Here is a 12,420-nt window from a genome sequence, read left to right as displayed (position 1 = left end):
GCTAGGAAAACAAAACTATCAAACTTACCCATGACTTGAACTTCCAGTGTTCCACGTGCGCTGTAACCTTGTGCATTGCGTGCCACGCAGGTGTAGGTTGCCTGGTCGCTCATTCGTTCAACATTCTCGATGATGAGTGTGCCATTCGGGAAGACCTTTTGCTTTCTGTTGATCGGCAGGACCCTGGTGTCTCGTTCCCAAACGATGCTTTCGATCGGATATCCAGCAACAGGACAAGTGACTCGCAAGGTTTCGCCAGCAACGATGGCCTTCTTGTCCATGTGACGAATGAACGGCAAACCATAAACGTTGAGACGGGCAGAATGCTCGGCAGATCCAACCTATATAGAATTATGTGTCGTATATTTAGAACATCCTCGGAAGATTTAAATTAATAAAAAATAATATTAATAAAAAGAAACAAATTATTTGTATATATAATAAATGTATTATACAGGATGTTCTATTTTATATTTGATTATAGTTAAATATTTGGAAATCGCGGGGTTTTTTAAAGAAAAATGATTCAGACAAAAGTTGTAAGGTTTCGATATGCAGAATAATTAGAGAAATCATATTATCTAAAAAAATTATATAATTTCATATAAAAATGGAAGTGACTTTCATATCTTTTTAGCGTCTGCATTTAGAAAAAAAAACAATGTGACCAAAATGTGTCTCCCTCAAAATCCTGCAACTTTTATCTAAATCATTTTTCTGTAAAACCCTAACGATTTCCAAATATTTGACAGTCAAATATAAAATGGGACCCTGTATATAATTATTTATTTATAATTGAGTAAAGTTAAAATTAAAAAGAAATAAAGTTTCTTCATTATTTTAAATAAATCCTTATTTAAAAAAGTAATAAAAAAAACAAGAGTAATAAAAAAAACCAACCTTTGATGCAGCGATGCACTTGTAGAGACCACCATCATTGGTATGAATGCTCGAAATATTCAGATGGGACACGACATCACCATTGACCGTGACGTATTGTCCCACTTGCAGTCTCTCGGTGTTCGACAACCGTTTTCCATCGAGTTCCCAGGTAATTTCGGGGGTGGGATTCCCGCTGGCAACACACTTCAAAAACATGCTCGGTCCGGGCTGAAGAGTCTCTTCGGCGAAAGCTTGACGGATCTGCGGCGGCTCGACTGTCGATAATCAAAGAGAAATGAAAAGATAATTCCGTTGACAGCCATAGCGTTACCTTTTGTTTTCGCGACATCAGTTTTTCTAATTAACGAATGTATTAAAGAAATGTTTTCATTAATTCATGAAAACTTTTTATCTCACAAAATTGCTATCAATTTTTAATTGAATTCATTATATACAGAATATAGTAAATCAATTTTTTTACGTACAAAATCATTGTTACATTAATAAAAATGCTTATTACAAATTTAATTAAATTACTAATTTAATTGAAAATGTGAAAAATATTGAACTCACATCTTCCACCAAGCTTTAATTCTGCCGTTGCTTGCGCACTTTCCTGATCGTTTCTAACGAAGCATTGGTACATTCCCTTGTCCTCCTTCTTCACGCTTTCGATCCTCAACACGCGATCTTCCAATCCAAGGGGCTTTCCATCCTTGAGCCAGGAGATGGTCTTGATCGGATTGCCCTGCACGGTGCAAGTGAAGGTCGCTGGTCTTCCAAAGTCGATAGTCTGCGTGCTGGGCTCGATCTCCGCGGTCAGCGGTGCCGTTACGGTCAAAACGGTTTCCACACTTTCGCCGCCGACGGAATTGTTGACGATGCAGAGATATTTACCGGAATCTTCGACTCGGGCCTCACGGATGATCAGGGTGCCGCTGACTTGGCGTACGCGCTCATTCAGCTGGACCGGCTGACGCCTCGACGTACCCTCGATGAACTTGTACCATCTGAAACAAAAGGATAAAAACTGCCGATTTTCGCGCCAATGCCGGAACGAGAATCGCTCGTTCCGTACCTTCATTGTATTCACTTATATAAATCAGAATTTATATCGCAAAATGGAACAAGAATTTATCAGTTAATTTTATAAACTAATTCTATAAATTAATAATTCAATTTTATTTTTTATGTGAATGATTTATTTATACGAAAGGAGTGATTTATACATTTCTTTAGAGAGAAATATTTTATCGTTATTTTTATTTAACAAAGTGTTTTTTTTTATTATAACATAGCCTACATAAAGCTCTAACAAAACGAGAATGAGATTATTTTTAAATTCGATAACAAATAATACTATTTGCTCCATTCTACGCTATTTATGTCTTAAATTCTATATGCGGGGCTTTGGGCGTCTCTGGGCACGGCCTTCCGTTTCTTCCACTGATCCATCGGTGTTACATCTCTCCCGCGAAATAATTTTGTACAAGAACAAAATCACAATTCAAGAATAAAACAATACGTTTCTACTGTAGCCTCACGACCGAGAAGCGATGCAGGCGGGGCGCAACAGAAGAATAAAGGCAATGGCGGCGACAATAGATTGAAAGCAAAATATATAAACAAGTATATTCGCGTATCGAATCTTGTCGTGATAAGATCCCTCTAAGGGAGAAGGTGAGGGGCGATTGCAGCGTGAAAGCAAGTACGAACGATTATACTCGATTCTTCGTGATATGCGATTTTTCGCAACGGCACTCGTCGCTGATCAGCCTAGGCAAGGGCGGGGGATGTAAAAAAGAAATGCCAATAATCCAGAATAAAATGACGTAATCAAGCGATCGCAGCAGCGGTTTTTTGAACGTGGTTGTTGGAGATGGGTGCTAGTGCAGGGTCTTTCATACTTTTCTAAGCAACAATATCTCTCACACGTATATCTCAATACACGTCGCGATAAAGTAATTTGTAAAAATTCGTTCTCTAGTATTGATTAATTAATTCCAGAAACGGAGATATTGCGAGATATTGTCGAATGTATAATCACAAATGGCGGATAGGGGAAGGCGGTCGGGCAGGGAGGCAAAAATGGTGGTGGTATAGTGAATTGGCGGTACGTTTAATGGCGATGGTGCAATTGGACGACACGTGAAAAAACGTTAAGGCTCGATTTCTCCTCAGTCACTCACACACGCCCAACGTGTAACATATGAACGAGCGAATCCAACTTCTTTACCTTTGTTTTTTTTTTCTCTTGAACGAGTGAGAGAGAGAGAGGGTGGGGAATGAATTAATTTAACGAGCGGATGAACGGAGGCACGAGAAGGTGGCAAGGACTTACCAGCCAAATATTGTGGGACTTATTTGGAGGTGTGCAGGTGTAGGGCAACATTGACCGCCCCATTGATCGGGTGACGCCCTCTCGGACCACCCGGATCAGCACCGAGGATACCGGGGGAGCAGAGGGCCCGCATCCTTTTCGAGGTCGCGCTTCCGTCACCTATCTCGAGGGTTGAGGGGAGGATCCAGTTGGCACTGAAAACCAACACGTCCGATTGGCCCCGGAACAGGGATACACATTTCGTTCATTATAGCGCTATTCATTTACGGCTCGTGTATTATCGCGTTTAGTTTGCATCTCGGAATTGAAAAACCATCGAAATCATTGAGTCGTCAAAAAAAAAAATAGAGAGCATTAACTTTTCTCAAGCCCCTCTTCCAAGTTCTGCTCTAATCTACGCTTTCTCTCCGTTCTCTCCCCCTCTCCTCTTCCTTTTCTTACGTTCTCTGCACTCTTTCTTTCACGTTCTGCACCGAGTCTTAAAAGTACTTTTACATTTCGTCTCTGGATATCACAGTGTTACCCTATTTCTTTGTATTAAAAAAAAATCATGTCCTTTCTTCTTGCCCCTGTCTGAATCTTACGGTACCGCCACCCGACACGGGGTAGAGGGTAAGGATGGAGAATATCAAAAGTGAATACAGGATCTGTGCCCCGCGGAGCGTGAGACTACAGCCAAATCAGGGAGAAAAGAGATCTATACGGAGGTGTGTGTACCTAGTTATCGGGGCAGGAAAGCCTTGTGCCGCACACGCCAGCGCCAGAGACTCGCCCTCTACCCCGCGGTACTTATTAAGGCCGTCGCCAGTCGTCTTCGGGGCAGTACGACCAGACGGCTCTGAAATAAATAGATCGCCCAAAGTGTGTGAGAGAGCTTCGTCTCTTCTTCGTTTCGATTACACTCTATTTCTTCATTGCACTCCGGAGCCGGTATACGCGACGTTCGAATTTAAGCGTCTAAGAGTTTGATTTTATACATACCCTATCGCCATTGCGCGTCCGTCCTGGCTTAAGTCGACAGAATTTTCGCATGCAATCTACTCACCTGACTATGATGCCAATCTTGCCAGATGGTGAGTGATTTTGAACGCAATGTTGCGGTACGCTTACGTCTAATTGTTTACTGCATAACGCTCGCAATATAATATCTAGGCAAATAATAATGTCTCTCGGAAAATTTTTTTAAATTTATTCTGCGTTCATTGCGTTTGTTTTGATGCTAATTACGAGCGTTATACGGTAAACTCTCGATTAGCTTGATTACTTAATTTCGATTACTTAATTGAGTACTTAATTTCGAATTTACGAACTTCTTAACGAAATAATGCACTATGCCCATCTGACTTTCATTCTCTATCGCTCATTAATTTTCACGTGGACATTCTATTTTAGTAATCTACTGGGACGCTTTATCGACGACGACGACGAAGAAGAGAATAAAACAGATACAGATTTGCGCGTGTGGAGGAGGACGTCCAAAGGAGGACTTCTACCTTGTGAGAGGTACAGGGTATCCCTGAAGCGAATGGCTCAACGCGATATCCTGACCATCAGTAGCCAGGACAACCTCGAATCCGAACTTCTTGCCCGACGATCGCGGCGCAATTTTATTTGTACCCTCTGAAATAGCATCGTGAAGAAGATACAGAGAAAAGAAGGTATTTCAGCGATCTTCGCCAGTGTACCTTGTCAATGGGACAGGGAAACCCTGAGTCGCGCAGTCCAAGGCCGCCATACCCGTCTTTGGTACATTTATTAACTTGCCGCCCTCGTAACGTTCACCGGCAATGCGTGGCGCAACATTGCCGGTTGGTTCTGTAAGCAGGGAATGCAAGAACACGAACTAGCGTAGAAAAAAAGACATCTCATTTCCTCAATTGAACCTCCCCGCAATTGTATCGCAATTTAAAATGAAATATACAAACGTTGCCTACGTTTCGAAATTCGACTGATACGCGATTCAGATTTGCATCGCGGTTTGTCAATCGACTTGTGAATGCCTGTACCTGAATGCGGGTGCTGGGAAACCCTGAACGGGACAAGGTAGGCCGACCGTCTGTTCGATTAGGATGTCCCTCCTCAATCCGTTCACATCCTTGTCTCGTACGTTCGGACGTACACTGCCTCGCGGCTCTGCAATAGCGCAAACATTGGAGAAAATGGGGAACACGACGCGCCATAATCATCGTCGTCGTCGTCGTCGTCGTCGTTATCAAGCGCATTGTTGACGCATGGCACGCCGAGAACGCGAGTTTACGGACGGTAAAATGTGAAGATAACGATTGATAACAGTTTTACATTCTCAAGAATCACATTACGATATCCTAATTCTTCAAAAATGTCTTTAATCTGATTTTATTAGAATTTCACGTAATCATCATCAGCGTAATTATCATTATTAAATTTGAAAGGATTTAAATAATTTTATATAGATTTGGCACAAATTAGTGATGATTCAGTGACTATTTATTTGCTCACCTGAACAAAGGCGACGGGCTGGCTTGAGCCTCGCAAAGCAACGTCACCGCTCGACCCTCGCTTTTCATCATTTCGTCAAATTTAGATCTAGGCGGCAATCGAGGCGGACTACTTCCAACCGGTTCTAAAAACGAAAAGGGCGAGAGGTTCACCTACCGCGGAATCAATCGATATCTTCACATATATGCTTCAATCTAATATTAGTATGTGATCGGCAAGATGCACTTCTTATTTCAAGTGAAAACAAATGTCACTGTTTCCTGACTTTTAAAAAGTTAAGCGAACAATGTCAAAAGATTAACTATTTCGAGTAGTTTTTTTTTAATCTTTTCTTGAAGAATCTCGAATCAACGACTTTTTTACACGTCCCCTGATGCAACGAATATAAATTCATTTAGAGGCGCTATATCTTTATTTAATCTCCATCTCGAGGAAAGCTTAATTAACCCGAGTCGTCTTATCAACAGCCATCATTTACATTGCGCCTACGACGGCGTAAGAAGACAGGAAGTGGATTCGCTTGAGCCTGACACAGCATCACCATGGCGGTTCGCGACGCGATCGAGAGAACAGTTATTTTAGCTGTCGGTGGCACTTTCGGTGCTGCGCCAGTTACTGGCTCTAGATACACAAACAATAAGACGGTGAAACGAATCGAGATATTTTACGTTGATTGATAGAGTGTCGCTTAAGCGAACAAAGCTGTCCTTCGCCAAGGGAAGAGCGCTATGTCGAAGCCCGTATCTTTTATGAGTGCGAATGAAATTGGCAAACCGGAGGAGAGCCTTCGCTGCAGATTATAGTAAATAATTGTAAACAGCAATAATTGTAAATACCTATAAGCTGGAAGAGGGTGTCCCTGCGCGGGGCACAACATTGTTACAGGCGCTCCGACGACACTCGCGAGAACGTCGTATTTAGACGTGGAAGCGACTCTAGGCTTGGCGCCGTTTACAGGTTCTACAGAACGATAACGTTACGAGAGCTAGAGTCGAGTAGGCGACCAGCTTTACGAAAATATTGAGACTAATTATAAATATATGACAATGGACTGACCTAAATGCGGGAGCAGGGAATGCCTGAGCATCGCACAACAAACTGATTCCGGCGTCATTCGGCGTTTCGAAGGAATTGGACTTTGCCGTTTTCGGAAATTTTGGGGCCACACGACCTGCCGGCTCTAACGCGCGAGAATTTCGTTATTTCTTCATAAAATGATACGTTTGCGCCAGGACAGAACGCGCCACCGCCGTGTTATAGTTTTCATTTATTAATTTATTTAAAACTAGGTTGAAAAAATAAATTTACGTAAAACGTATTTCAAAAAGATTATCGATAAAATATATTTATATATGCATCGACTGACCTAAATGCAGGAGCAGGAAATGCCTGTGCATCGCACAATAAACTGATTTCAGCATCATTCGCCACTTCAAAGGAATTTATCTTTGCCATTTTCGGGAATTTTGGAGACACTCGACCTGCTGGCTCTATCGCGTAAATAAAGTTTGTTATTTCTCTCAATAATATGCTATAGCATTTGTCATCTAGACAGAACGCGCCACCGCCGTACAATATTACTTGTTAAATAGTCTACTAAAATTAAATTGAGAATAAAAACTATGTATAGAACTACGTACAGATAAACAAAACTAATTAAATATGTTATGTGAACTGACCTAAACGCGGGAGCAGGAAATGCCTGTGCATCGCATAATAAACTTATCACGGCGCCGTTCGCCACCTCGAATGAATCAATTTTTGCTGATTTCGGGAATTTTGGAGATACGCGACCTGCAGGCTCTAACGTGGAAATGAAATTTGTTATTTTTCTTAAATATATATATATATATATATATATATATATATCTGCGTCTGGACAAAACACGCCACCGCCGTGCAATGTTTTTTATTAAGTAATCTACTAAAATTAAATTGAGAACTAAATAAGAATTATTCAGAACAACATTGACAAAATTAGTTAAAGATATCGGGAGACTAACCTAAACCCAGGAGCAGGAAATGCCTGTGCATCGCATAATAAACTTATCACGGCGCCGTTCGCCACCTCGAATGAATCACTTTTTGCCGATTTCGGAAATTTTGGTGACACACGACCTGCTGGCTCTAACGTGAAAACGAAATTTGTTATTTCTCTTAAATATCCGACATGAGTCAGGACAGGACGCGCCACCGCCGTATTATGTTTCATATTAAATAATTTACTAAAGTTTAATTAAAAATACTTATTCAAATCTCTAAAAGTAAATCAGTGGAATCATCACTGATTGTCAGTGTCATATCTTTTTCCGGTGACATACTTAGAACTATGATAAACAGTAATTATTTCAATGTCGCTTCAATGATAATACATTGATTTAAACAGTGAATATCACTGAAAGACAGTGAATTTCACTGTCAAACAGTCAAATTCACTGTCTTTCAGTAATATTTACTGTTTAAATCAGTGTATTATCACTGAAGCGACATTGAAATAGTCACTATTTATCAGTTATAAGTATGCCACTGGAAAATAATATACACTGATAATTAGTGATGTTTTCACTGATTCACTTTTAGAGAGTTCGTTTAATTTAATTTAATTGATAATGACCCGATGTCTGTTGTTTATCATATAGTTTTATTGTACTTTAGCGAAATTTTATGAGCGCGAGCGTAGCGCATAGCAAACAGCCATTAATCTGTTGTGCCAGAGGTACCTGGTTTGATTTCCGATAGAGTCAACAAATTTTCATATGCTTGCCTCTTCTCCCCGAAGGTCTAGCAAACCACCGAGAGTATCCTTTGTCGTGAAAACCTTTCTCAAAACTGCTGTTCAAAATCGGCTTTGTCTGTAAGTCCCATATGCCTATGTACAATCAGCGTGCGCATTATAGGCATATATGAAAAGAGTGATAGATCAAAGCTCGATTTGAGCTGCATGAGCGCTATTAGAATGGAACCGATAGAACGTGATTTTATATAAGAGCATTGAACAACTTGCTCATAACCCATTTTTTTCACATTATATTGTCAACGATAGGGTACGATAATTTTTTTATATCGTGTGCTTTATTTAAACATATAGGGACATTTTCGGATTAAATTATATATAGATTTTTATAAACATTGTATTGTTTATTTTATATTAATCTTCAAATGGTACAAGAGTGAAAATTCGCACCGCAAAAATTTTTGAATTGCTGGCATTTGCACAGAATATTTGTCGCGGCTTATCCCCACTACATTAAATATGCCCGGTACCTCAGATGACAGATACGAACATGCACAGTATTAGTTTCGTGCATAATAACGAAATATTAACTTCGCAAGTTCCTTGTGGTGCATATTCGCATTTGTATTCAAATAGTGTGTGCCAGATCAGTGCCTACTTCTAGCGTTTTACACATTTATAAACATTGTAATATACTCCAATTTTTACATTACATTATAAACATTTTAATATGTTCCCTTTTTTTACAATGTTATAATAACAAATAAAACATTTGTATGTATAATCTTATTCTATCTGTTTTCTATGTCTTAACTTCCATGATAATATGAACAGTACTTTTTAATATAATTTTAATTATGTAAACGATTTTTATTAATAATTTACTTTATAAATTAGCAAAATTTGTTCTTAAAATATCTAATTTTCATTGAAATTATTTTTAGAAAGATTTATTAGAAAGATTCAAATTACTACTAAATGAACAGAAAATAAACTTCTAGCTATGTGGAAAAATATTCTACTTTCTATTTCTGCAACAACAATAATTTTTTATTAAGGTACATCATTTTAATTAAAGAATCACGCAAGTTTCACTTCATTTCATAAAATAACAAAAAAATGGCAGTTTTTTCGAAAAAGTGACGATTTTCAAAACGGTGATTCATTTATAATTATTTTTCAATTGTTAAATAGTTTTTTCTATTAAATTGAGTGATTTGTGAGAAAATTTTACTTCAAAAAGTGTGATTTTTAAAAGATTTTTGTTTTTATCCTTAAGAAAGATGTACAATTTAAGAAGTCAAATCCAAATTTGCACCATTGTTCCATTAGTGGGTGCTTGAAAGAAGCGTACTATTTGAAGGTTAAATTAATTAATATGAAAGGATCAAGCATATAAAGAAGCTCGTATACACAAAAAAATATTCTATCGTTTAAGTAAAATAAAAAATGAAGCAAAAATAGCTTTTTTCTATCTGACGTGATATCTGATGTCCGATTAATATGATAAGATCAAATAAAATCGTATAGGATTTTTATAAAATTTCTATAGGTTTTTATTATTTTTTATCGGATTTTTTAAAGCAAGATTGATTGAATTGATTTTTAAACACAAGAATTGATTGTAATTGATCCATTTCTTGTTATATTGCAACGTCTATGATTTTCCATTATCGACGGCCCTTTACAGCTTGTAAAATGAACTTTACATAGCAGCCTAAATGCGGTTTAGTAACAACTATAGTTCTAATTACGATTGTTACACGTCTAAATGGTTTTATGCGTGTAACAGGCTTCAATACTCACTTATTCATATTTATCTATATAGTATAAATGTTCAAATTATCACAGAGATAATCTAAAGATATCGCAATGTCTGCAGAATATCCGTATGATTTAGGATATTTCTGCTGTAAGTATAAATAAATTTTTATTAAATAAAAAAACAATTTATAAAATGTAATTAATTTTATTGTATTTCAATTGTAGTGCTATACATATATCACATTGACGAACGTCAATAAATATAATTTTTTGCTTAATATTATCAATTGACGTTATACCATTGTATCTTTTCTATTTTTAAATACTTTCTCCAATTAAAGAGGCAACTATTTTGCGAACTGTTGGATAATATCGTTTTTTGGTACAAACAAATTTAATAATTAGTACAATTATCTTTTAATTTAACTATAATATAATTTATTTTCTGTGGCCTAAAATTACAAAAGTACTGTGAAACAGTGTTTTTTTAATACGCATATATTAAACACAAGAGCATTTAACAAAGACAATTTTATAAAAAATGTTGCTAATATTTTTAAGTAATGTATCTTACCAAGAAACATAAAACCATTATAAGTATTTATATACTACTTTAATCTGTTGATATTCAATTAAATTTTAGCAACATATGTATTGGTAATTATCATCAGTGCTAAATGCGTCAGTAGTTATACAATTTTGGTATTTTATAAGTCTCAAATGTAAATATTCAATTATTTAATTTTTCACGTCTTTAGATCTATTTACATATTAATGCATGTCTTATTACATTTATAATGCAAACCGTTAGAAAATTTGGGCCATTATGGGCCATATCGACATTTCCATACAAAAATAATATATATTATTTAAAACAATATATATGTCAATAGATTTAAAGACGTGAAAAATTACTACAAAATTACAACAAAGTAATTACTTCTTCACCAATAATATATTTCACATTTACCTATTTATATAATATCTAATTTCTATTAAAATAAATTTTCTTTGCTTATTTCAATGTGTAAAAGAATATAGACACTTTTCACTAATAATAAAAACAATTTTTAATGTTTATAACTTTTTAAGAATTTCGCGCAAACATGAATAACTATAAAATAGTAGCCAAGATTGCTATTTAGTTGCCTTCCATTTTGCCCTGGACATTAAATTTCGTGAAATTTTATGAATCTCATTTGTTGTTTAGCGCGCACGATGCGTGCGTCTGTAATAATAGTTTTTAAAAAAATTAATAAAAGACAGAGGGAAAAGAGAAGATTATGATAAAAAAAATAAGTTCTTTACGTATCATTTTCTATTTCGCATTTTCTCTTGCTTTCGATAAATTTAGGCCTTTTGAAGGCTGCGGAATTAGAATTGCTCCGGTTCGTGTTTTTGTAACCAACGTCCTATTTGAGAAAATTACAAATTGGACATCCATAAAACAATCGTTCTTTATTATAGTGAACCGTTGGCCTAAAGATATAATTTTTACATACATTAGATACAGTCCAACTATTAATTAGAATATCAATTAAGACTTTATTAATTAATAACATCAACATGTATTTAACCAAAAAAGTTTACCGTTTCTTCCGGTTGGAAATTTTACTCACGTTCGAACGGATTGTTTACAGCTGCACATAACAATATTTATGATTAAGTTTCCCGACGAATTGTTATTAAAAGTGCCAGAGCCATTGTTGTTCCTGTCCAAGTTAGATATTAAAATTGAATATTCGTTTGTTGCCTTGTTTGTTTACCTTGAGATTCAGCGCTATTAAATGCCAACAACAGTGGTGTAGTCCTAAAAATAAAAGCGCCCTGGCGGTACTTGAAACGTAATAACAGAGAAGGGGGTGGTGATAAAAATATATATATATTATTTCTCATAATTTTATGCATCAAAAATTTATTAAAAACTAAAAGTTTTTGGTACCTTTCTGGAAAACAAGCTTGAGGTATTACATGCATTATTGTAATATAAATTTACGTAAAAAGAGCTCACAATTCTTTTTTATCGCTCTTATCTTCCATTCCATGGAGAGCATGTCTTGACCGCGATTCATTTACAAAGGAATGTGTTAATAACCAACGTTTTATATATGGTAAGGGATTAAATTTGTACAACGGTGATCCATTTAAGTGAAATGAAAAAAAGAGATGTACAAGAAGCCTATTGTGAGTCGGCGTAATAATATTATTCATAGAGCTAAAA

The 12,420-nt window shown here is 36.5% G+C and overlaps 1 protein-coding gene across 1 annotated transcript in view; it reads right to left on the bottom strand.

Annotated features, from left to right (window-relative positions):
* LOC105457826 (Down syndrome cell adhesion molecule-like protein Dscam2) overlaps positions 1-7,285 on the bottom strand; it is a 32,787-nt gene extending 25,502 nt beyond the window's left edge. Inside the window, exons 1-4 of the mRNA XM_011702720.1 lie at positions 7,068-7,285; positions 1,456-1,892; positions 901-1,157; positions 29-341 (exon numbers count right to left, since the gene is read on the bottom strand). Coding sequence (XP_011701022.1) covers positions 29-341; positions 901-1,157; positions 1,456-1,892; positions 7,068-7,156 — 1,096 coding nt within the window. The 5' untranslated portion in view covers positions 7,157-7,285. The remainder of the gene's footprint in view (positions 1-28; positions 342-900; positions 1,158-1,455; positions 1,893-7,067) is intronic.
* Between the last annotated feature and the right edge of the window lie 5,135 nt (positions 7,286-12,420).

This window comes from Wasmannia auropunctata, unplaced genomic scaffold (assembly GCF_000956235.1).
Source record: "Wasmannia auropunctata unplaced genomic scaffold, wasmannia.A_1.0 LD336103.1, whole genome shotgun sequence".
Lineage (NCBI taxonomy): Eukaryota > Metazoa > Arthropoda > Insecta > Hymenoptera > Formicidae > Wasmannia > Wasmannia auropunctata.
This window is presented reverse-complemented; position numbering and strand designations above follow the sequence as displayed.